Source organism: Lepisma saccharinum, chromosome 27, assembly GCF_977018435.1.
Source record: "Lepisma saccharinum chromosome 27, izLepSacc3.1, whole genome shotgun sequence".
Taxonomy (NCBI): Eukaryota; Metazoa; Arthropoda; class Insecta; order Zygentoma; family Lepismatidae; genus Lepisma; species Lepisma saccharinum.
The window spans coordinates 10,963,463-10,990,455 of NC_139255.1; the positions used below are offsets into that span (position 1 = coordinate 10,963,463).

At 39.8% G+C, this 26,993-nt stretch overlaps 2 protein-coding genes across 2 annotated transcripts in view; both read right to left on the bottom strand.

The window, feature by feature from the left end:
* Nucleotides 1–6,670, bottom strand: part of LOC145979960 (retinoid-inducible serine carboxypeptidase-like) — a 38,892-nt gene extending 32,222 nt beyond the window's left edge. Inside the window, 1 exon segment of the mRNA XM_083112900.1 lies at nucleotides 6,541–6,670. Coding sequence (XP_082969026.1) covers nucleotides 6,541–6,598 — 58 coding nt within the window. The 5' untranslated portion in view covers nucleotides 6,599–6,670.
* Nucleotides 6,671–20,051: 13,381 nt separating this feature from the next.
* On the bottom strand, nucleotides 20,052–20,468 carry LOC145979961 (protein GVQW3-like). The gene has a single exon (XM_083112901.1). It carries the CDS (start codon nucleotides 20,466–20,468, stop codon nucleotides 20,052–20,054), a length of 417 nt encoding a protein of 138 aa, XP_082969027.1.
* Nucleotides 20,469–26,993: the final 6,525 nt, after the last annotated feature.

Here is a 26,993-nt window from a genome sequence, read left to right on the forward strand (position 1 = left end):
CGGGGACACCCCTTAATTTAAAACAACAATGTGTTACCAGCAAAGAAAATTCTTGACATTAATAATACAATGGAATTTAAGATCCTTCTCTGCAAGGAAACTTCCATTAATTAAATTAATAGATGAGTGTCACCCGTTAATTATTTGCGTTAGTGAGGTATGGGGTTTAAAATCAGAAAATATTCATATTGCTCACTATCATAGTATATTAAATGATTATAATGTGGGAAATAAGGGTGTGGGAATTTTTGTTCATGAAAGTGTACCAATTCAACAAATTCAGTTTAATTCAACACATGATTTATTTTCCAAATATAATGTAGAAGTGGTCGGTATAAAAATTCAGTTAAACAACTTACTTTATAATATTATTAGCTTGTATATTCCATCTCATTATACTTCGCAACAAATACAGAGCTCTCATCTAAATTCTTTTTTATCTGGCTTTCAACATCCCTTTATCATAACAGGAGATTTTAATTGTCATAATACATTGTGGGGTGATCACAGAATTGATACTTTGGGAAAGACAGTTGAAGATTGGATGGATTATAATAACTTGACAGTTACAAATGATGGATCTCCAACACATGTTCCACCAAATGGAAATAATATGTCCTCTATTGATCTAACTTTAATATCTGATAATCAGTGTTTTGATTTTGTGTGGGAAATAGACTTTGATTTACGAACTAGTGATCATTTTCCATGTTTCATCACGCTAACATTATCTCAAAAATTTCCAAAATTAATAAAACAAAAAAACAATTCGTAAGTGGAGCGTAAAGAGGGCAGATTGGATGAAATATAATTCAGTTTTAGACTTAAAATTTTCAGCCAAAGAATATCAAAACCAATATACTGTACAATATGAAAAATTTGTGGATATAATAACTCAAGTTATGGATTATGCCTGTCCCCGACTAAAACCGCAATATGATCGAAATTTTCCTAAAATACATTGGTGGAATGAAGAATGTTTTCAAGCAAAAAGGAAGCGAATACAAGCATTGAAACAATTTGTAAGTGCTCCTTCACCCAGGGACGTAGCTAGGTTCATCAGTTCGGGGGGGGGGGAAACTTATGATTTTTTTCTATTTATTTATTTATTTATTTATTGAACTCAACAGGTACATACCTAATTACAGAGCCCATATGAAGGATACATAGTCATTACAATTACATATATTTCTGTAATATAGAGATAGAAATTATATATATATATATATATAAAAATATATTAAAAATATTTATTTTATATATATATACACTTTATCACACAATTTAAATACGAACTTATGTGTTTAAGCTTAAGCCATTGTGTTAATAGTGGCTTTACTGAAGTCCCTTAGGTTCATAGAAAAGATGTCAATGGTGTTATTCTTGATTAGCAAGTTATTGTAACTGGTGCACATTCTCCACAATGGAGATTTCTTTTTAATTTCGGATCTAGCCTTCTTTATAAGAAAAACTTCATTCTTTAGTCTAGTTTTCGACGACGGGATTCGAAAATTAATCTGGCGGAGTAGATGTTCAGCATCTATTTCGTGATTTAACAATTTCCACAAGAATACTATTTCATGTAACCTTCTTCTGTGACACAGCTTCGTAAACCGACATTCATATATTAGGTTGTCGTAGTGTTCAAATGTGGGGTAAGCTTTCTGAAATTTGTATTTTAAAAATCTAAGAAATCTCGATTGGACTCTTTCAATTCCTACACTGTACTTTGCTGTGTCTGTATTCCATATAACAGATGCATATACGAGTTTGGGTCTTACATATACTAACTAACTAACTTACTCCCTAGCCTTCTTAAACCCGAAGGTTCATGGCTGCAGCAACACAGGCCTTCCATCTTTCCCTATATTGAGCAAGTTCTATATACTCTTTTCCATCCCTACCGATTTCCCTTAGGTCCATCTCAACGTTGTCCCTCCATCTTCGTCTTGGCCTTCCTACAGGTCTCTTACCATCAGGATTCCCAACGAGAATCCTGTAAACTCCTCTTTCCTCTCCCATTCGTGCCACATGGCCTGCCCACCTAAGTCTGCTTAATTTAATTATTCTAAATATATCTGGACATGAATACAAATTATGTAGTTCTAAATTATGTAACCTTCTCCACTCACCTGTCTCCTCATCACTTTTAGGTCCAAAGATTTTCCTAAGGATCTTATTTTCTCAATTTATGTTCCTCTTTCAATGTAAGGGGGTCTTACATATGAATAATACAAAACTTTTAGCGTCTCTATACTCTTGAAATCCCTCCCCATTCTAAGAATAAATCCAAGGTTCTTGAACGCTTCACTAATTATTTGTTCAACGTATTTATTAAAAGTAAGATTTCAATTAAAAATAACCCCTAAATCCTTGACTGTAAAATTTCTTGCTAGAGTATTGTTGTATATTTGATACTGAAATTCAACTGGGTTTTTCTTTCGAGTATATGTTACATAATGGCATTTACTGATATTTAGTGTTAAATCATTGATTTTTGTCCACGTTTCTAACTTTGTAACATCATTTTGAAGTTGCACACTGTCATCTTGTTTGCTTATTTTCCTGTAAAATTTCAGGTCATCTGCAAACACCAATTTGTGTGAGTTTTCAAATGAATCCGTCAAATCGTTAATAAGTAATGTGAAAAGAAGTGGCCCAAGGTTAGACCCCTGAGGTACTCCAGAGGTGACTCTTATCTTTGAAGATGTGTGGCCTTTATACGTCACGTACTGCTTACGGTTCTGCAAATAGGAAGTGAACAGTTGACGCAGTGGTTCAGAAATATTGAAGCATGCTAATTTACTTAATAGAATATCGTGGTTAACCAAGTCGAACGCTTTGCAAAAGTCGGTATATATTACGTCAACCTGACCTCCTTCGTCCAATGTTGAACCAATAAAATTGATAATATCGGAGAGATTGGTCAACACCGATCTACGTGGTACAAAGCCATGCTGAAACGATGATATTACAGGTTTTACGTGGGTAAATATCTAACAGTGCATGATTTTTTCGAATATTTTTGCTGGGGCTGATAATACTTATTGGTCGGTAGTTTTGTACGTAATTAGTGTTATTGCTTTTGGGAATTGGACAAATTGCCGTGGCTTTCCATTTTTCAGGAAATTTGTGTTTTGCAAGAATTAAATTGAAAATGAGATATAACGGGTATTTCAATATATTACTGCAACCTTTGACTACATAGGGCGGTATCTTGTCCGGTCCGGCTGATTTCTTAGGTTTTAAGTTTTTAATTGCTTTTTCTACGTCTTCAATTCGTATCTCTGTAATATTAAGATTATCCAAAGTTTCATATTGTTTATGGTTAGGCAATACTTTCATGTCATATAAATAACTGGAAGAAGAATCTGGAAATATTTTCTCTTATTTCAACGCAGTGGCTCAGTCAGGAATCTTTTTGGAGGAGGGAGAAGGCTTCACGCAGCCAAACATTTTGTTCGTGATCCTTTGTATTTTTGCTTGAAATACTTTTTTTTAAATGTTACATATAATACACAAATGTTTTTTTTTTAAAAAATACTGTTTTTTGGGAATTGTTTAAAGGAGAGTAAACACTTCTCTTTTGGATATTGAGGTGGATGCGCCTTTAGCCCCAAAAGCCATTCATTGGCTGCGCCATGCTAAGATTCAACTTATTGCGGCTCACATTAGGCTTCTAGTACTAATAGTGAGTAATGTACTCAAGCAAACTTATCACTTCAGTTATGGGGGTTGAACCGGACCTCTAGATTGTCGGTGGTGACCTAACATCACAAGGTTAATTGCAATCTGCTACGAAGAAATAGCAGCAGACTCCAGTCTTTTGAGAGATAGATAATAAAGCTGCGATGGGAATCTATTCACTGAAAATTTGTCACTTAATGAAATGCCGTTTGGAAGGACTGAACTCCCCCACCTAAAAAAAGTTACAGCAAGCACGGTGTTTAATATTGTTGTTAGTGAACCTCAATATTATTTTTCATAACTTTAACGATTCCATTTCTTTTCGTCAGTACACTGAACACATATTTCTTAAAAGTACTTTTTCATGAAAAAAAGAACCGTTTTTTTAATAGATCATCATAAGCATCCTCCTCCACCTACTGCATCGTCTTCAAGTTGATCCATACAAGGATTCTTCCTTCTGTCCTCAAACTCGAAGAAGGAAATTCACAGCTAGGAATTTTCACTTCGAACACTGCAGATCATAAAATCATAACACATTGTAAAAGAAGAACTGGTTCGACAGACATGTTCACAAAATTCCACTATGTAAGAAAAAATAAACTTCACAAAATAATGGTGACAATGACATTTAACTCGTATGATGTATACCCTGCGTGGCTGAGGAGGGCATAATGGCGCTTAGCGCAAGGGGATAATTATCCCTGGCCTCCACCTCCTACAGAGTTTTTGGGTCCCTTTGAAATAAAACGTAACAAGTGTGGACAATGTAGGAATTTCATTTCAGCTCTTATTTCAATATGAAAAGGCTTGGGGGCCACCTTGAATATATTTAGTGGGAATTTACACTTTAAGTATCACGTGTAAAACTAATATTAGTGGTAAAAGGTCATGAATTGCTAAGTTTGATTCTTTATTGTATAGCAATAAGGCGTCGACTGGTTGAGCAACTGAATCTTTCTTCTGGATTCATAACTGTACACAACTGACACACTATTCTACGTTAACGGCAAACTACGTACCTATAAAGGTGAGGGATATTTTCCTATCGATGACCATCTGCAAGCAAGTAAGTTAATTCTGCATTTCGGAGGGTACCCATAATGACACGTTGCCCGGGCCACACTGGCTGAGACAATACGCCACTGCTTATTATTGCAGACGTCGTCACATGTTGCTGGGACACAGATTTCTGTTTCGTAAATCAATTTTTCTTATAAGCGACGCTATCTGTTGAATTTTTGCTAGGGACACATTGTGGGGCCCCTACACCTCGGGGTGGCGGGGCCGGCTGCTACGCCACTGCCGGGACCCATTGAATATTAGGCAACGGCTTTAACACTACGCCATTGGCGGGGGGCTCATCCTTATAAGCACGGGCGTCGCCAGAAATATTTGTAGAGGGGATCAGGTCATACTAGATAAAACTTGATTAGTGCAAATAATAATGACAATAATAATTTTGTTATTTTAGTACAATAAAAACTATTATAAGTTATTAAAAATATACCAATTTAAATCCAAATTTATTGTTGTTATTACATAAATGGAGTGACTTTGCTACTCTATCCACCGTATCAGTGAATATCTAACACAAGTGGTGTCCATTATTTTTACATTTTACATTTATATTTTGTACAGTTAGTGTACTGAAAATCATAGTTATTGTATTATGTTATTAACTTTTACACAAACTTTCAAAAAAGGCTTTAAAAGTTAGTGGTATATTTTACTCAAAGTTTATATTCTTTGACCACTCACAAAGAAAACTATAAGTTTTGGAAACTGTGGATCCATTTATTCTTTGGATTAAATGGTACAATATAAAAATATAACCTGAATCCTCTATTATACACTAAACTTTATTTAATGTAATGCAGTTTTACTGTGGTTATAACTGTATTTCTATTATTAACAATACAGATAACATTTAAATTAGATATTTGTAGGATTTCGGGGGGGAGCTTCAGCCCCCTTAGCCTTCCCACTGGCTACGTACCTGATCATGTACCATTGACAAACAATTTGTGTTTCAGTGTTGCAGTTATTATAGGCCACTCCCTTCCGAATATTTGATTTCTTCACACCGAGTGCAAATTACCATTTTGTTGCTCTTTTTACTGTATATGTATCTTTTGCTTTGATTGCTTGAATTATGTTAATATGCCACTTTTGGCTAATCGCGATTATGAGAATACGTGATGATATTATGAAAATGATGAAGACACACTCAGAAAGAACGCTTATGACTAGGTCATGGCGCTCTGTGCTAACCATTCCGCCACGGAGATTGGCTATGTATATTTTGAAAATACCATAGTAAAATCGTGGTTTTGTTGGTCTTGTTGGGGTGAAGGGGACGATGATCCTTTCTGAAGACAACCAAATATCAACCTGTCTTCTCCGTGTAATACGCCATGGTCTGCATTTTGCAGCCTGAGGAGACTCCTCGTTTGGATTCACAGCCAGTATAATGCTCTTTGGGGGTCGAGTTGTGTCCTACCCATATTTGTGATTGCTTCAGCAATTTTATTTTATCCTCTTTCATCTTCGCGATAACCCAAAAAAGAGTTAGAAAAGCGAAGTTAAATAAACCAAATCAATCAATTAATTGTTGGCCTTGCATTTTTTACATTTTGAAGATGCTCTGGCACACAAGCGGAATCTTTGTTTGCACCCACCAGGAAAAAAAAGTTTATGAATCCATAACATTCAAATTACACTGCAGAAATGTATGTTTCAGCTCAACATATGGGGCAGTAACTATATTTTTTCAGAATATTAACCGTACCATTAGTAAAATAAATTCAAAAAATTATAAATGGTGGACAAATATTGGTAGGGTTAGCATACGTTCTGCAGATGCTCCAAATATTGCGAGCAGAATAACTGCCTCTCCGAAGGAAATCATGGCTTCTGTGTGGAACTCTTCGTAACTCGAGAGAGAGAATGAAGATCTAGACGAACAGAGCAAACACTGGGAAATTTTCCGACAATAGAAAAATGCTTAAGTAACTCTTGAAAAAAGCACTCGATTGTGTCTGGACATGATTGATAAGTTTTCTTTTGAGACACAGTGATAATATTTGCAAACAAAAAGCGATTTGCAATCAGTGCACTCTAACTTAGGTTCTGTTTTGTATCATATATGTAAGTTTTTTATGATAATTCATCAGTACGAACAATTGGGATTCCCATACGGAGGAAAGACACTAAGAATCTAATCTTTTCTATTAGGTCATTGAGTTTATCATTTCGCAACTTATCAAAGGTCTTTGTAGGAAGGCGGCTTATTGTTCCTATCCGCAGTATGCTTCAACTAAACTTTGAAATCCTTAAAAATGACATGACTGATAAGGATAACAGTGTATCCCAGTATGTACTCTTCGAGTGCAAGGTTTTAATATTTTCTTGGAGGTCTGTCAACATATGGGCCAACCATTATGGGTTTCATGGTTTCAGTTTCTGATAAGAAATATTCCTAACTCAATAGTTCATTACGCAATCAAATACACACGTATACATAAAGAAGATACACATTTTCTTACACGATAGTGAGTCATAACTTTACCGTTTTATCTAAAGAGCGCTGAAAGAAGAAAAACGCCCGATTCGCTATCGGAGTGCTTAAAAGTGCTGTCACGAAACCTAGGATCCTGGATTGGGATCATGGAGAAATCTTGGAGGATTCGTTGTATTTGTTTCTTGATCTATTTCATCTAGGGATAGCTTCGAGGCAAGATGAGACGAGACTATAGTTTGTACACTTGACAGAATCTCGGTCTCGTCTCAAACTGCAAATGCTCACTCTGACAACACTCCTTCCACAACAATGATCTCTCTCTCTCTAAAGCTGTCGTTTACTTTACGTCATCTCAATAGAATGTGATCAGGTTACGCGTGGCTCTCTCAAAGTCAGCTAGAGAGCACAACAGGCCAATATTTTAAATACTGTTAAAATGGCACTTCATTAAAGTTGAAAGTGAGCAAGACGCTTACCTGCGTTTTTCTGTTTGACGCCTATTTTCAATGCTAAGAACCCTCGAAAAACGGAATTGATTTATTTTCAAATTACGATGAACAAAATGATATTTGACTTCTCTGCAAAGAATGTGGTACTTATCAGCTTGGCCGAGAGAAATGACATGTTCACACTGGGCAAGCTCACGCAGGAGCAGCTCGAAAACTTGCACTCGTGGGCAGTTGCAGATTAACCTTCTCTTGTGTGTAAAGCGCTGGTGTTTTATATTTAGGGTCTGGCTTTTCATTGTGAGTGTCCCTTCCTAATTTCGTCACATATTCACTAATTGCCGCGATTAGGCAAGAATGACAAAAAAAGCGACGCTAAATACAAAGAACACGTATGTATCCTTCGCACCGGTCCGTTACTGAATTTGTACATGCACATGTCCTTTTCGAGGCAGACCATTTCAAGGCGATACCACGCACTTGACGTTTTCGTGGGCACCGCCAGAAATATTTGTAGAAGAGGTGAGAACTATCTCTAATTCAGAACCTCTGACTTCAAATATTTGGGCTATCTGTCTTTCTTGAGGAATTTGGGGTCAGAAAATTCCTTTCTCGCAAAGTGCGCACCTATGCTCTTATTTCGAATTAAGTATTATTAGTATCATTATTAACATGCATATCCCTGGGAAGATACCTCTGTACTCGATACTCTGTACGCAATAAGTAAATGAATGTTTAACATATCCGTTTTTCTTTACTTTTCATACATCGTAAAGTTAATCTACTGAAATAAGAACCTCGGTGGACCAGTCGGCAGGGCGCCTGACTGTCAAGCAGGAGAACCGGGTTCGATGTCCGTTGTAGGTGATCTCAGGTTGGTAAATTTTCAGAACCTGTCCCTCCATTGAGCGGCTCGAAACCCTGGGGGAATAAAGGCGACCAGAGATCGTGAATTTGTGAAGCCCTGCGCTCCACACCCTCTTATGCCACTTCGTGGCTTGTTGCGATATGCAGGGAGAAGACTTTACCCAATATATTGAAGTGTATACATGTAGTTCCTCCCGTACAAAATAGTACCGCGTGTGGCTTCGTTTTACTATATGCCAGACCGTAATTCACTCAATCCAGTTGATTGACCAATGAACTGGATAGTTATACAATTCTGTAATGAACTTTTACACACCTTGTTCAAGAAAATATTTAAAATTATAGAGAAATTCAGTCATGAAATTTACATTTTTTTCCCTCTCACACAAAAGTTTCAGTTTTAGAATTTTGACAACTTATGGAACTCAACTTTCCAAACTAAATTATGTTTCATTTCATTTTCGTTATTCTGCTTTCTAATTTGAAGTGAACGATGTTAATTTCTAAGAGGCTGGGGGGGACTTAATTCTTCTACTTGCCATCGATACGCCTGTGGACTTTTTCATTAACTTCAACTCGTATTTTGTTGACACTGCGTAGGTGTCGGTATAGCTTGTATCGTATCTTTACAGAAGTCTGATTCGTTCCCATTCAAGTTCTTGTCTCGATTATTAAACAATGGTCTTGACATGTCTTGTCTTTGTGTTTGCAGGAAGATCCTCGTGGTATCGGAAATGGAAATTGTCCGCATCAAGGATATAAAATCTCTGATGAAGAACATCAACGTGGTGTTCATCATCCTCGAAATGGGTCCCCAGAACTTCACGAAGGAGAATAAGGAATTCCATAACTGCAAAGTGGCCGACGAGACGGCTTCCATAGACTTCATCCTGTGGGGGACCGCCGGGAGCTTCCTGGCACCGGGGGACATCGGGAGGGTCACCAACAGCTACTCCTGTGTCTGGAAAGGCTCTCTGCAACTTTCCGCCGGCAGACGCGGCGGGATCCGCAATATTGGAGACTTCTGCATGGACTTCACGGAGTTTCCTACAGTCCGGCCAAGGGAAACGAAACTAGCTGGAAAGTACGATTTCAAAGGCGAGAGGGGAATAAGGTAGAACACACCATTCCACCCTATGGCATTTTGCTTGTATGGGTTCGCTTGTTGTGTGTATTACTGCTTGATCTGTTGTGTTTGTGATGTCTCTTACAATTCGTAACAAACCATTTCGAAGTGGAACAAAGAAAACTGTGACGCTTTGGTCCCTGTTGTACATTCGACAAAATGCCCTCGATATAATTCACAATGCCACAAACTATTCAGTTACTACATTTTCTTTATTATATTCATAATACTATGTGTAATAATAGTAATGCTATTATTAGTGAATACTATCCTGATTACTGCTGAGTACATTTGTGCTAATTATAATATTTAATAAGGAGATCAATTTAATTGAATAATAAAAAAAAAAGTTACTGGTTTACAAACAAGTTTATCTTAAATATGACGTGATGAATACTTTCCTGATATATTGTGTGTTTATATGGTATATGGATGGCTATTTTTTTCATTCTGTGCCCTTACATAATTCGTAAACATCTCTACGTATTTTAGTGACGATGTTTCTACGTTTGAAACTTCATTGTTGTTTCCACAGCAGACCATTTTCACGGAACCCCTTCCTGACCAAAGTGCCGTCATCCCTATTTTGCCAATGAACACGTCAAGTTGGCGCATGCGCACTTCCGTCCATGGTCTCAGCTAAGGCAGCCAGACAGTAACATGAGCGTCTCGGCACCTCCTGCTAACCCCACAGGAACGGTCGTCTGCGCCAAGGACAAAAAGGACAACGAAGAACCGGCCAAGGACCCCCAAGAATCTTTGCCGCAGGAAGATTCCACGGCAAGACCGAAGCCTGCAAATGGCGTAGCTGCAAGACGGCGTCACATGGCTTTGAGTAAAATATATAAGAAGTGGTCGCAGAGTTTGTTCAGAGTTTAAATTTACATTTGTGGTTTATAAATGTGTTCTTTGCCTATAGCTTACTTTCTGTCTTAAACTTAATGCTGATTTCAAGTCTTGACAATAATATGTATCGTCTCTATATTAGCATGATGCAACAAATATACCGTTCCTACAACATGCATGCATGTTGTAGATAAATTGTAAATTGCAATAACAACTCGTTTATTAAACTTACTCGTTGGTAAACTACCTTTTTTTAATAAATATAAGAAGTTCACAAGGCTGAAAAAAATTAGAAATCCTGTATATGTAATATTTCACTGCAAAAAATTACCTTATATTTATACTCTCTCTCTCTCTCTCAAAGTTTGTTTTAAGCCCACTTTGTGTTCAGACAGGCTAATCGGGACATTTCACGTACAGTTTAAGGTAGAATTCAAACTACTGCACTACTGGAATTGACTCCAGGATCCCTTTGTCGGAAAACGACAATATTTTCATGTTATTATACAAATATACATTGCCCTTGTATAACTTCGTCATGACATTAACCTTCTTCTCGTCACTTAAAGTCCCCTATTTCAATTATTTAATTTAACACTTAAACTACCAACTAGGATAGTTTTATAACGAACTAGAATATGGTGCCTTATCCCAGCAATGCTATTGCTGTAGGTGTTTCTTTAGAGATACGAAAGTTGTCCTGCCACCGATGTTTTTATTTATACCGGAGCTGTGATTGTTTTGTGGTTATATGATGCAATAGGAAGGGAGGCCAGGGGTGGGTAAATACCCAGGCTTTCAAATTAGTGGGGTCGGAACACCGGTAAATATTTCACTTCCGGCGGAGAACGTGCCCTTTGGGGGGCGGATACTACATTAATTCCCGAACCTAAAACGCAACAGATCCCAAGTTTTTAAGCCCTCGTTTGTCTGTAATGGTGTCTTCAAAATGGCTGTCATGACCAAGATCCTATTCCCGTTCATTGCACTTATTTGTCATTCATGACATCTTATTTCCACCTAATTTGCTGTTTATAACTGTATTATGATAATACTCCCTCTGTCCCATAATTATTGTCCGGTACACCTTTGTTTGTTGTCCCATAATAATTGTCCGATATTCAAACTCTGGCATTGGTGTATACAGAAGAAGAAAATGAAACACGGGAATGAATCATACAACTTTATAACTCAAGGATCAGTACAAATTGGCCGATCAAGTATCCAAAAGAACCTAAATAAAAAGTAATCAATCCAGGATCAATACATAGTGACCAAGAAGTTCGACAAAATAAAACATCAAGATGAAAGATATTGTTGGTCCAGGAAGGTTGTCATCCCTTCAACGAGCTAGATCTAGTGCTGCAGTGCTGCTCTAGCCTCGTCGTAAATGTTTCGAGGACAATCCAAGCGAGATGGCAGGAAGTTTCGGCGGTTCAAGTGTGTTTTTTGCATATGGGGAATCCTGTAGTTGTCCACACCTTTGGAGGCGCATAATTTCAATGAGACAGGACTGCAAAGTGAAAAAGATGTTGTTGAGCTTGTCTCGTGTCAGATCAGAGAAAGATTTATCAACTGCGGCGATCAACTCATCAATAGTTTGTGGAGCTGTCTGATGCTGGAGAGACTGAATTGCCCTGAAGTACCCCAGATCTAAAACATTCATGTCCGGACTGTTTGGCGGTTGGCATAGGACATCCAAAGTGATTCCATTGGTCGCTGCAGCATCCATCCAGGCGCGGTCATTGGGAACGATTTGCGGACGCGCATTGTCCTGCTGAACGGACACCTGGATTCTCCCTGCGCGCAGTCCACGAGGCCATTGTGCATCTATTGCTGGGATTAACTTGTTGATGAGCATGTCCCGGTAAACATCTTTGGTAACAGTTAATGGTTTGGTGACTATTCTTCACTACCCCAGCCGTACTGTTTTCAAAGAAAAAATCGTACACTGCCTGTCGTTTACTGTCCGTGAGGTTCTTGCTACCCCTGTCGCTTCCTATCATGGGTTGTGTGTTCATGGCTATTTTTCTCACACGTACTCACTGAAGGAGTGCTCTACTAATGATTTGCAGCGTGCCTTGCTAGACCGGTTGCCATACAGTGCCACACCGGTGTGTTGCAACCCAACGCCTCCTTTTGGTAATCGTCTGGGCGGTATTTCTTGCTCGTTGCGATAAGGTCACGTTGTTCCTCTTCACAATCTTGAAGACTGATGTACTGTGCCTCTCCTCATCCATGTGCTTTCCATCTGCCTCTTCGTCTGTAATTCCTGTACTACCATTTTGGCATACCGGACTATAATTATGGGACAGAGGGAGTAATAAATTAAAAAGACCAAATTAAAATGGCCAATATAGCCGCGAAAAGTCTAAAAATAACCCTTTCAGCTATGTGATCATGTTTGAGATCAAACCTTATGTTTTGGAGGTTCCAGAACTCAACAGTGACATCAAAAGTAGTGTCAGACTAAGCCCACGAAATAATATTAGTTATTTTTTTTATATAATCTGTATATATACAGGGTGTTTCAAAAGTCTGACACCAAAGGACAAACTGCGTTATTAGTGCAGATGGCGACAAATGGAAAGAGTGGAAAGTTGTTGGAAGTATTAGGTCTTAAATACAATGTGCTTGAATTTTCAACGTAGCATGCTGGTACGAGCCTCAATGAGAACTAACATTGCCTTGTTGCCACACGCTTCGTCCTTAAAGGGAGCATTTACGTTATCGCAACACCGTAATGTACTCGGTAAATTGATAATGATGGCGCAAAATTAAAGGCAAAGTAAGAAAAGAGAGAAAGTGTGTGTGTGTGTGTGTGTGTGTGTGTACGCGTATATACAGAAACACAGACACACATACGCATAAGCACACAACTACAAAACCTGTAATTGTGGCTAATGTTTTATGAAATAGAGGTTGTTCATTAGGGTATAGTGATATGAACAAAGGATAAAATTTCGAAACGAAAGGGGTCTTAATTTTTTCCCTTCTAATCAGGGTAGATCCTACTAAATTATATTTGCTCTCAGACAACATCTTCTGTTGGCACATACCGGAAATGCCAACAATAATGACGATTAAGAGGGTAAGGGTTCACGCAGACTTCCTCTTCGGTGCCCTAGGTTCGCCGTATCGAGTGAGTTGTGTGTCTCAATGAATAAGGAAAGACATCTGGCACCGTTCATCGAAAGGAAGGAAGCAGTGGACCAAAACCAGCAAAAAAATGTAATGATTCGTGTGCTACGGGTTGCTATCTTCCGTCATCACACTGCTTCTCCTCCAGACGCCTCTGGCACACAGCCAAAGGGCCATTGGCACGTATGGAGGGCATCGATACAAAGATATCTTAACCTCTGCTGATTACGTTGTCTTCCCTTGTCACCACACCTTGCTTCTGTGAACTTCGCTCGATGTGTCCTCCACCGTCACTATCCTGTGGTTCTATAGGGCTGCTGTCACAACGGCTACTGTGGCTATTTTGCTGATACAATATTTGGGACCTCCCTCGCAGAAGCAACGCTTATGGTTTTTATTTTGTCTTCGCCCCGTAGAGGGAACGTACTCTGGATCATCGACATCTTCATCGTCCGAAGTGGCAGTGACTTCTTGGACGTCCTAAGGATGTACTTGCCGTTGATAAATACGAGTATCCTGTTGACACGTATTCTTAAGTCCTTTGTATCTCTCTCACGATGCCTTGCAGTGCTATCAAGTTCATGGTCTTAGCGTTTTGTGCAGTCGTCTCTTGGATATCTGATCTTGTAACAAGTCTGACTCTATTTTCAGAATTTTCACGGCACACTGGCACTTAGTATAGTCCTCACATTTACATGACGAAGTGTAAATAAACTTCCTCTCTGTAGCCGTTTAAAATGACTCCACTTTCTTCCGAAACTGTAGAACTCTGAAGCTCCAATTCTTGTAGCTCAACTTCCCAGAAATTCTCTGTTTGTCATGCATTTTCTTCGGAAGCTGGGGGATTCTTCCATAACTGACTGTGGAAATTGACACTCTCGCCCACAATTTCTTGTTATCTTCTAGCTAAAACAAGCTCTGTCACGTCACTAAACGGTGGTTCCCGCCCTTCGATGACTACATCTTGTCTGTGCTGAAGGTAACGCCTCATAACCTCTGCTTCCCTCGGAAAATGAGAGCTTGTTATTGGTGATGAATCGCCCAAGAATGGACATCGACATTTTATTTTATTTTAAAGTCCGGTTTATGCAGAGCTATGGCATGCAGTTTAACTTAGATGCGAACCAGTATGTGTCTCCACCGCGCACCAAAAGCTGGGATTTCGTAATTACAAGGTGAAGACGTTACCAGATTGCCATAAAGTAGGCCTGGACATCGGCTCTTCTATATATTTTCCGATGTCATGATTCTGAGATACCTGCACAAGATATAACACAAAAGTAAATCCACAAACTTCACTTTAGTGCTATCAATAACCAAGCAGCTTATTCATCGACTTGATGTGATGCCATCCACATTCTGGACGAAGTAGGTACAGAAATGCCGTTTGCACCACAAGAGGTTAAGGTCCCCAGTTGTCCAGAGTATCGCCAAAATGTAACTAAAGATTGGATATGGATATCGACGCGTGCCACTGGCCCTTTGGCTATGTGCCAGAGGCGTCTGGAGGAGAAGCAGTGTGATGACGGAAGATAGAAACCCGTAGCACACCAATCCTTACATTTTTTTGCTGGTTTTGGTCCACTGCTTCCTTCCTTTCGATGAACGGTGCCAGATGTCTTTCCTTATTCATTGAGACACACAACTCACTCGATACGGCGAACCTAGGGCACCGAAGACGAAGTCTGAGTGAACCCTTACTATCTTAATCGTCATTATTGTTGACATTTCCGGTATGTGCCAACAGAAGATGTTGTCTGAGAGCAAATATAATTTAATGGGATCTACCGTGACTAGAAGGGAAAAAATTAAGACCCCTTTCGTTCGAAATTTTATCCTTTTTTCATATCACTATACCCTAATGAACAACCTCTATTTCATAAAACATTAGCCACAATTACAGGTTTTGTAGTTGTGTGCTTGTGCGTATGTGTGTCTGTGTTTCTGTATATACGCGTACACACACACACACACACACACACACACACTTTCTCCCTTTTCTTACTTTGCCTTTAATTTTGCGCCATCATTATCAATTTACCGAGTACATTACGGTGTTGCGATAACGTAAATGCTCCCTTTAAGGACGAAGCGTGAAGATGGTGTCCATCTCAGGGATGTAATCTTCAAACACTGAACACAGTGCAAAACTCCCGTCCTTTAGCAGTGTTTTCCATATATTTGGTAATAAATGTTGCTTCCTACATGCTCCACATATGCATTTAAAATGTGTCCCATCAATTTGGCCCACCCTATATACATATATATATAGTGTATGTGTGTGTGTGTGTGCGTGTGCAGCGAGAGAGGGAGGGAGATACAGCGAACAGGTGTGTCTCTGCGTTTTCGAATATTGGTTCCCATTTCTTCCACTTCTAATCGCGACGATGAGGATGAGTGATGATTAATTAAAATTGATGAAGTGACACACTCACAAGGAACATCAATGCCATGATGAGACTCGAAGCAGAAAACGTGCTTACAAAGAACAAATTAATTGTAAGAGTAGTTACAGATTTGCATGAAAAGCTTACATACAAGAATAAGTACAGGTTTAGAAAAGAAAAGTTGCACACAAAATAACCACAGGTTTGTAAAGGAAATGTTTCACACAAGAATTACTACAGGTTTGCAAAGTAAAATTTACGTACGAAAATAATTACAGGTTTCGAAAGGAAAAGTTACGTACACCAAAAGTATAAATTTGCAAAAGAAAAGCAAGTTTTCAGACAGTAAAAGCAAACATGCTAAACAGGTGAAAACATTTAAATTTACGTTATGCTGAATAAAGAAGGAAAGGAAGCTAAATAATAGTTCACGAGAAATGGATCTCTCTCTCTCTCTCTTTGCGACATCTTTTCTACACCATCAGTTCTTATCGTTTTGATAATATGATTTCTGATTCTCAGTCAAAATTGCTCTTAATTACAAAAAAACAATTTAGTTAGTGTATTCTATCCCGGGAATCCCTTGAGCAAGGTCGCGCATAACGCAGGAAAGGGGAGAAAGCGAGTGGGCGGATAACGCTGCTTCAAACGGCTGGTAGCTGCATTCGCCTCTCCTCCTCCACGCAAGCTCATTCCCTTTCACGCATGCATTGTTCGACCCCTCCGGAGTCACTACTTGCGCAGAGACTTGTTTCCTTTCGTTCGCTCCAAAGATTCCCTGGACAGAATATAGGAGTCGAAAACATCATGAGAATTCCTAACCAAACATTCAGCGTTAACGACATTGCTACGAGTACATGGATGAAGCAAAATGGACATTCATAACACAGGTATTTAGAGAAGAAAGTTCTTGAACAATAATCATATTTAGGATCAAATATGTCCAATTTGTTTCAATCTCAAATAATTTATTTCATAATGTATTAAATTTGCATATTGATGTATGAGTAACTAATTAAAACCCATTTAATCTTTGAGAATCGTAATGATTGATTGAGTTGGAGTCGTAAGTCCACTTTATGCACAGTAAGGAAAATCGTGATTGGACCTACACGTTAATGTAGGATCCGAACCACTATGTGCCTCTACCGGGTATCGAACCCAAGACACCTTGATTGCAAAGCGACGACGCTATCACTGCGCCATCGTCGAGGTGAGAATCGCAATGAGTACATAAAAAAACATGAATTCTTCTTTTTTCACTGTCTCCAGATTCCCTCTCTCGACACATTAGACAGTAGCGTTTGATATTTCACAGCGTTTAACGCCCTTGTTTGCATTCCACTAGTTAAAGAAAAAAAATATTGTCTGAATCATCTCTCTCACATGTTATGAACCCTCACTGACATAAGCTACTGTACAACATAAAAGTAAATACTATAATATTATATTTCATTAAACCTCCCCAACGTAATTAGAATAAGTACAACCAATTAGTTACAAGTATGTGCGTTTGAGTCTTCTTTAAAGTCCAATTAATGCACCAATAGGCTAAACGCAATTGGACCAAATTTAAAGTGAAACATATTATCGCTTCTCGGCTTCGATACCCGGTAGAGGGACTTTGCACAGTGGTTCTGATCCCACTTTAAATTGTAGGTCCAGTCCCGATTAGTCTGTCTGTGCTTACAATTGAAAAATCTACTATAACGCCAAAACTACAGGGGCATTCTTATCCTGGTAAACTTCCTCGATCGCTGAGTCTCTCTGACCGTGAAAAACATCACTCGTTAAACGTGATCTACAGTTATCTCGGAAACTGGGAATATTGAAAATCTGAAGTCCTAGGAAATGCTACTTTTAACGCAACTTGTATTATTTCCATTGGGCCATCTGTTTTTTATGTGCATCAGATAATTGCAAGTCAACAATACATGCATTTTACACGATGCGCTATTTTTGAAACCATTCCAGCCATAAATGCGAAACTTACAGAGTTGAAAAACTATGATTTTTATCTGAACATCTCTGTTTCTCGCTTTTGATCAATAATCGAAATGAGTAATGCATACTTCGTTTATATTTTTAAAAACCTACCAACGATGGAAATAATATTTGCTTGGCAGAAACGTCTACAAGGGTCGTTCAATGTTCACCGAGACATTTGTGAATAAGAAAGTGGTAAAAGGGGCGATAACGATAAAACTGCCCGAGGATGAACCTTCATCCTTGATGAGTATTGCCCGTTCGCCCCGATGGAGTGGGCGCATGCGCAGTAACTTTAGCAAACATGGTGGCAAATCATGTGTGTGTAGCTGTACACCAGCGTTGTATGATCAAATTCCATGGAGAACCTGAAGCCACTTGAAATTATGAGAAGATTTCTTGCACAGTATGGAGAACAAACGATGTCACAGGCAAGAGTGTATGAATGATTTCAACAGTTTGGCGAAGAACACTTCTTGCTGACGAATGAACCTTTGACAAGCTAATTGACGCGACTGGGCCGTTGGTGTCACAAAAAAGGAGCACACTTCGACAAGTTACACGAAAAATTAACGTAATGGAATGGAGTTTCTAACTCTGAATGCAGACAGTACGACTATTTTTTTATTTTTTTTTGCCATAGGCGTTGATAATGTTTGCTCTTGGATTTACGCGCATATTTTGTCATACTTCTCGGCATGGTTATACAAGATGATTCTTTGTTATAAATTTTAGCACATTTCAAGAATGAATAACAAAAGAATAAAGTAATATACTCGCATTTTTTTTATTTGTCTTCTAAGACAATAACAGTTTTATTTACAACATATGCAACATCCCACCGCATTAAATAACTTCAACAGTTGCTCTATGTGTAGTGTAATACGTCCACTCCCGGTCGCCGAAATGACGTATCTTTCATACCCCGGCACGGGGCCAGACGTCATTATGGGTACGGGAAACCGGTCGTGACTTTTATTTACGGTCCAGGTTTTTTAGTTCGGTACTGAGACGGTTGTTTATTGTCGCATTAATGCGAGGCAGGGATAAATACTTTGAAATGTTACACTTTTTGGTTTACCTTAGATTTGTAGACTCGAACAATAAAAACACACTAATAGCATTATACCAGATACCTGAAAAACATCAAATGATAACACTGACGAACGGTAAAAATATGAATATATTGTATCAACAAAAAAAAATATTGGAATCAACAAACGGTTTACATCGCCTCCTCACTCGCTCTCTCTCTCTCTCATTCTCACTTCTGAGGTATTTCACATGGAAATATACATACAATATCATGGTTCTAATCAACATACCATTTCCTTTTTGTTTGAACCTTTACGTGAATATAGGTCATTAGTCTGCCAGCTCCTGTGCTCTTTTAAATCAAATATGCTCCAGCCCTCGGAAAGCAGTTACGAGGGGGTATCCAAAAGTTTTAATTATCACCATGAAATAAAAAACATACAATAGTCACTTGCAGTGGTCAAAGTTAGTTCTTCTCCACGTAGTCTCCCTGCAGAGTCACACATTTTTGCCAGCGTTTCTTCACCTGTTTCAAGCCCTCTTTGTAGAAGTCCTCCACTTTGCTCGAAAACCACTGTTCTACTTCGAAAATGACATCCTCTCTGTCGTCAAATCGCCGACCACGAAGTGGTTTCTTCATCTCGGGAAAGAGGAAGAAGTCGCTTGGTGCAAGATCAGGCAAATAAGATGGATGCTGCAAAAGTTCATAGCCTAACCGGTGGGCGGCGACAACGGATGCTTGGGCCGTATGGGCGGAGACGGACGCCTTTGCTGATCATGCCACGACGTTTTTGTTTCAATGCATCACGCACTTTCTCCAGAAGGTTGCAGTAGTAATCGCTGTTGAGGGTCTCGCCCTTCGGAAGGTAATCGGTTATGATTACCCCTCGGCTATCCCGAAAAATGGACAGCATCACCTTCCCGGCAGATTTCTGGACCTTCGCCTTCTTGGGAGGGGGGGAGGATGGATGTTTCCACTCCTTGCTCATTTCTTTGGTCTCCGGATCTTAGAGGTATACCCAGCACTCGTCCATAGTGATGAGACGAGCAAAAAAATTGTCTTCATTCCGCTCCAACAGAGTCAAATTCTGCTGTGAAAAATCGTGGCGAGTTTGCTTTTGAAGAGGTGTCAACAAGCGAGGTACCCAGCGTGCAGACACCTTATTCATGTGCAGTTCTTCATGAATAATCCTCCACGCACTTCCGTAACTTAGTCCAGTTTCCGCCATCACTCTTTCCATGGTCGATCTTCTGTTGTCGAGGATAACGGCCTCCACTTTCTTCACCATGGCAAGATCATCCTTGATTGAGGGTCTACCTGCTCGTGGCTCGTCTGTCAGGGACATGTGACCACTTTGAAAGTTCCTCTTCCCCCTCACAACCGTGTCATATGATGGGCTTTCATCCCCATAGACACCTTTCATTTTGTCGTGGAATTGGTGTGCGTTGTTGCCCTTCAAATGGAGGAAGTTTATGACACTTCGGGCTTCAATTTTGTTCATCATGCAGGTTGATGTCTTCTAAAGCCCGTGGAAAGAAAACTACGTTAGACAAAGATTTGATATTTGCACAAGTATGCATGGCAATGACACTGATTATGCACAAAAAGTTTCATGTAAATATCTCTATAACTTCTTTATTATAATTAAAACTTTTGGATACCCCCTCGTATCTTAAACAATTGGGTCAACGTAGTTAAACCTTTCGTTTGAATGAACGTACGCATCAAGTCGTAAGCACGACATTTACCAAGTTTCTGGGACGGGGGTTATACACACAAGCCTCTCTCGTCCATTGAGAACAATTACACCATTACATAGTGATGCGAAACTTAATCGGCTCCAGCTGCCGGAATACACAAATCAATCGTCGGCGCGAGAAAAAAATACAACAAAAACTACTATGCAATAAAGAATACTACACTCGCAGGACCTTGCAATATAAAAAAACGCTTTCAACAAATTAAAATGCTAATCAGTCAACCTTTGACAAGCTAATTGACGAGACTGGGCCGTTGGTTTCATAAAAAAGGAGCACACTTTGAGAAGTTACACGAAAAATTAACGTAATGGAATGGAGTTTCTAACTCTGAATGCAGACAATCAAATTATTACATATGAACATGAACTGACCTTTTATATAACATTACTCAAAAATATCAGGCACGGAAGTTAGGTTCGAGCTTCCTGAGTCACTTTTGCGAATCAGTGAGACTTTGGCGTTTACGGTACGGCGTTGATACAAACAATACATGCTTACATGGACATAGACCATTACAAAGAATTTTATTTCCTAAACAGTATACAAGATATGGTTACATAGAACGATTATTATTTTTTTATGTATACGGATAAAAGTAGTCAAGCTACTTTCGGAGGTATGTGCTTATGCCCTGGTACCTGAAAATTAACCCAGGGCGTCAGTTCCGTGAATTTTGTACGGATTCCCCCGCTTTTCTTTGATTCATCCTTGATTTCCATTATTTTTTTTAATTACAATAATTCACTGTGACATTGGCAAGAATGTCCCAGTGTGAAGAACCAAATTTGTTCGGTTTTCCTGAACAAAGTTGGTTTCAAATCATTCTACAAGGTAAGAAGATTAAGATAAAGGTTAGAAATAGTAGGAAGTAAATAAGTGTTAGTGTTTAACATTAATATTATTTATGATCACAGATACGAAATTACATAAGTGTGTAATTGGGTGGGTAATGTTTTCTTAGGATAAGTTTTATTGTGTGTCGTGTGCATTAGTGTTGATGGATGAGATCAGGAATGGACATTAACACGATTCTATGAATGTTATGCAGGGTCTATGTTCTAGTATGTTATGTTTGAGATAGTGAGAGTGTTATTGGCTTTGAGATGTACGTATTAATAGTAGGAAGAGATGTGAAAGAACGAGTGGTACCTGATGCAAGGAGACTTGCGGGAGACCAGCAAGAGTTGGTCGGACTGGGATGAACATCGGTACGACGGTTGGTACCCGGGACATTATCAGGAAGGGAAGAAGTAGGGAGGGATTTCCTGGGAAGTATCGGGTACATTAGTACGTTCGGTAGTGGAAATATAGAGAATTGTCAAGAATCAGTGAGAGAAGTTTGCAGTGTGTTTAGTAACGAGAATAAAGAAGGGGGTGTAAGATTACAATTTAAGAAAGAAACGAAAAAGAAGAATCTGGGTTAAATTCGGTTGGTTCCTAGGTCGAGTCCTTGCAGTGTTATCCTTTGCCTTTCTCCGGGGAGGCGTAACCTTTTTTCGTTTTGGCGTATCACTGTCTTCTGTATTAGTGTCTCCTTCTTGATGTTCCTGTGGGAAGTTCTGCTTCATTATCCTCTTGGTGATCTTAGTCCTAAGGAGGGATGTCCTGTTGTTGAGTTTGTCGAAGGTGGATTCTTTGTGATCTTCTGGGGGGTATATTACGTTCCGGAGGTAGGGGTTGAATGGGGAGGTGAGTGATGCCGGATTTGAAGAGGGAATGTTCCTCTTTCGACACCAGGTTTGTTAAGTCGTTTAGTGACGTAAAGTGCTCGGGATTTCTTATTAACTGGTACGTGTTGAAGTTTGGTAGCTTTTGTCTTAAATCTTCCATTTGTTTGTTTGATGTCTGGCAAAAGAAGGCTTTATGTTCCGGTGTGTCCGTCTCGGTTTTACATTTCAGGCATTTATCAGTCTGTCTGAGGTTGTGCTTATTTAGGTGTTGACCGTAGGGACCGTGTCCCGTTAGGAAATGTATGAGACCTCTCGTGGGATGGAAATGGTCCATCGAAAGTCGTTCTTTTATGTTTGGAAGGAAGCTGTGAAGTCTCCTTCCTTGCGTAGCTTGTGTCCATTCCTGTTGCCAGACGCTAAACAAGTGGTTGTAAATTTCTGGTACCGTGGCAGGGCGTATTCCAATTAGTTTATAGATTTCGTCCTCTTGTCCATTTCTAAAGTAATACTTTGATGCTCTAGTTTTAATAACGATTTCAATAGGCTGTAGGCCCGCAATCATGAGAAGAGCCAGGGTTGAGGTTGTTCTGAATGCACCCGTTAGGCGAAGTATCACTTTGCGTTGTGAAGATCTCAATCTGTTTTTAATGTACTGTTTACTGGTTTCCATGGCCCACAGGGGCGAGCCATAGGAAATAATAGAATTATATATGGTAATGAGATATGTTTTTATGTGTGATAGTGGAAGGTTGTAGTTTGCTGAACTCAATGTGGCTAGACTGTTTATAGTTGTTTCGGCCTGGGTTGTTGCCAGGGCTATGTGTCTGTTAAAAAACATCTTCTCTTGAAGAGTAATACCAAGGTATTTAGCTTCTCTTACTCTTTTTAAATTTCTTTCTCTGAGTTTGATTTGAGGGTTTCTTTGTAACTTCCCCTTAAGGATAATATAATGAGTCTTTTCCGAAGCTATTTTGAGTTTAGCATGATCACACCAATTGGATAGCATATTGATTGCAGTGGATGCTTTATCTTCGATTTCCCTTCTTGAGTTACCGGAAGTGAGCATGATAATGTCATCCGCATAAGCTATGATCTGGTCTATGTCTGGATGGTCTTGTAGTTTCATAAGCGCAGGCTCCAAGTTAGTATTCCAAAGCTCGGGTCCCAGAATGGAACACTGAGGACAACCTTTTGACGTGATCTTACTCATTTGTAGATACGGATATTTGATGCTAACTTTTCTGTTAGAGAAATAACATAGACCATCTGAAGAATACTCTACCGGACTCTGCTACATCGTGTGATCGTTCATCTTTCCTGGATGCGGGGATTTGCACAAGGTTCCTTTGCGGCGAAAATGTTCTTCGAGGTCGAACGCGGCGTAGGATGCTTGCGACGATATTGGTCACTTTCACTTACATAGAACGTCGCGTGTCTCTCTTCTCACAAGCGTCGGCTGTACGTTCTCACGCGTCGGTCCGGAATCTCTGTTGTGTGCGGGCATCAATCAATCGTCGTCCTGGAATCATCTCTCTCCCTCTCTCATTGGGCTTCTGTCGGGCGTTGATCTGGAATCATCCTTCTCTCTCTCTCTCTCTCTCTCTCTGCCCGACCCTGTGGCCGAGTGGTTAGCACATCGCGCTGCGACGCCAAGGGTCCCGGGTTCGAATCCCGGTCGGGCTTGGTTGTTTGTGAATGTCCATTCATCAATTTCATCATTTCATCACTCATCCCCATCTTCGCAAATTAGCCAAGAGGCACAAAACGCGAAGTAAAATAAACTAAATCAAATCAAAATCTCTCTCTCTCTCTCTCTCTCTCTCTCTGGTAACGGGCTTCTGTTGGACGTCGAACTGGAACCATCCTTCTGGGCGTTGGGCAATGGTTGGCTTCGAGGCGCTGCGCGTCGGTGGTGTCGGCATTGGTGTCCGTTTTGGCGTCGGCTGGCTTCACCGGATGGTGGTGGTGCATCATTGGAGGCGTCGGGGAAGGCGACAGCCTCCCTTCTCTATCTTTTTAGCCGGCCATCTTTAAGATAGTCCACGCTTGGTAAAAAAACAAACCACCGCGAAATGCTTCAAAGAATAAAACACACACTGGTAAACTCACTATCGGTAACTCGCTCACGGTACGCAAGAAAAACAAAGTCCACGGAGACAAAACAGTAGTCACGCGAGAGTGTAGAGCGGAGATGCTCTCTCTACAAAATCTGGATAAAACTGTGTGGTGAACTCGAAGTCCAGCAGATTTATATCAGATTCAAAATTGTCCGTTGAAAAGACGTTACAGTGGCTTGGCTTGGGTTTCCGAAGAGATGGAAATGACCTCGGTCCATTGTCTCGAAATGCGGTCACAAGGCTTGTCCTCGGTTCTTGCTAGCTTGGGCTCCAGCTGATTATCCTGGTCATCTGTGAAAAGTAATTAGTTTTGCCCTCCCGCGGCGAATCCTCCGTTGGTCCTGACCAAAATAAGCCCATCCTTTCTCCGTGACGACCCGCTTTGGTGCAAATATGCCATGTACTTTTCCGTATTGACAGTTCGGCTGTCACTCAGAAAAACCCGTCTCCCAACTCCCGATGTCTGGCTCGGATACCAATTTTGCCACAAAATAAACCAAACCTCACACTTTACATTTAAACATAATATGAATCAATAAACAAATATGAATAATATCGAACGGTGTTTTTTCACATGTTACTGGATACCGTGACAGTAGCACGTAAAATATATCTCTATGTGTTATGAACCATTTGGGCAGGTATTCTTCTAACTTCACTGACTCGTTTTTTTGATTCATCATAACGTTTAATACATCCACAATGTAACTAACTTTCGTTGTGTACAAAATGCCTTTGACAAACACCCAAAGAAAGATATCCAGAGATGTTATATCACAGATTTGGTTTCATGAAACAAAAGAAGGCACATAGCTTTCTCTTGTCTGAGGTTCCGTACCTTGCCACCATGGCGCCACCGGTCGATTTAGATACAAACTCTTAGTTATGTGCAACTAATGAAAGATGGAGTCCAATAGTGTGACATACGACGCGCTGGGACTGAATCTAAACAAATAAACACGTGCTTTTAATCCCATCCAATTCAATGCTATTTTACTTCGGAATGGGTAGCTTTAATTATTGTGACAGCAGTTACGAAACATAATTGTGATGTGCATCGTACATCAATGTAAATATGAGATTTCGGAGAATACGTCTATACGTATATAACATATATAGATTACAGATGATAATGGAAAGAATAAATGGAGTAGGAAATCTAGTAAAGCGAATGCTCCAAAAGAAATCTCAGCCAATGGGTGCCGTCGGTTCAATAGCCTGAACCTGCTGGTTTCCGCTGGTTTCCCATCATCCATAGCGGCAGCGTGGCCGACTTGAGATCGGGTAAACTTCGGATCGGCTTCTGCTGTGCTCAGAACTGGAATGTTATGAAAATGCATGATTTTCTTACTCTGGTTATTCTTTACCTTATCCTCTGTAAGGTATGTGTGATATATAGTCGTATTCTCCGAAATCTCATCTTTACATTGATATAACACCATTAAGCCTTGTTTCCATGATACGAAAAACTCAATATACTGACAAGGGAAAGCCACCTGCTTATTGTTCCAGAACTACTTTCTAATAGTCTGGAGGGAAGTATTTTTGTGTATATATATTGTCCTGTTATGTACCTTGTTACATTTTTACTTGGTACAGAGTCTGAAGAAGACCTTGCTAGAATAATAAAACGTTACGTTTAGTTTATGTTTTATAATAAAATAAATGTCTGCCTTGGTCAGCATATTGAGTTTTTACATTGATGTACGATACGTATTCATAATTTTGTTTCATAACTGCTGTCCCAATAATTAAAGCTACCCCTTCCGAAGGAAAATAGTATTGGATTGGATAGGAAGAAAACACGTTTTCTCGTTGTGTAGACTCAGTTTCATCTCGTCGTCTGCTTGTGACGTCACCACTAATGGATTCCATTGTATCGCTTGCGTATAGCTCTTTAATGCATTGTTGTAGTCGCCGCATAAAGCGGCTCTGGGAGCTTACCCAGCCTCAAATCAATGGACTGGGTGATAAGGGCGGCCGGAGCGTCGAGCTGATCACATCACATCCAAACATGGCCGAAATCGAGAATGTGTAGGACCCTACCTCCACATCCTCTGAATGTGCCTTCATAACATGGTGCTATATGAGGGGGGGGCAACTTTACCTTTTAAAGATGAAAATAAAGTGCTCGCCTGTGCACCATGTCATGAAAGCGTGTAGGGGGTGTGGAGTTAAGGGTACACACTTACAAGATCACGGCCGAAAGTGGGGGTTATGTGATCAGCGCCACGACCCTGGCAGTATTTACCCCCCAGAGTTTCCTGCAGATAAATACTTTATAGACGCTGGGTGGACGCCGGAGCCGCTTGAACAGATGGAAAAAAATCAGGTTCTCCCCCACCGGGGAACGAACCCGGGTCTCTCACATGATAGTCAGACGCCATAAATGCGTTCCATA

Excerpts from the sequence above, each read along its gene's own strand:
- LOC145979961 (XM_083112901.1), bottom strand. The coding sequence starts at position 20,468 with ATGAAAGGTGTCTATGGGGATGAAAGCCCATCATATGACACGGTTGTG.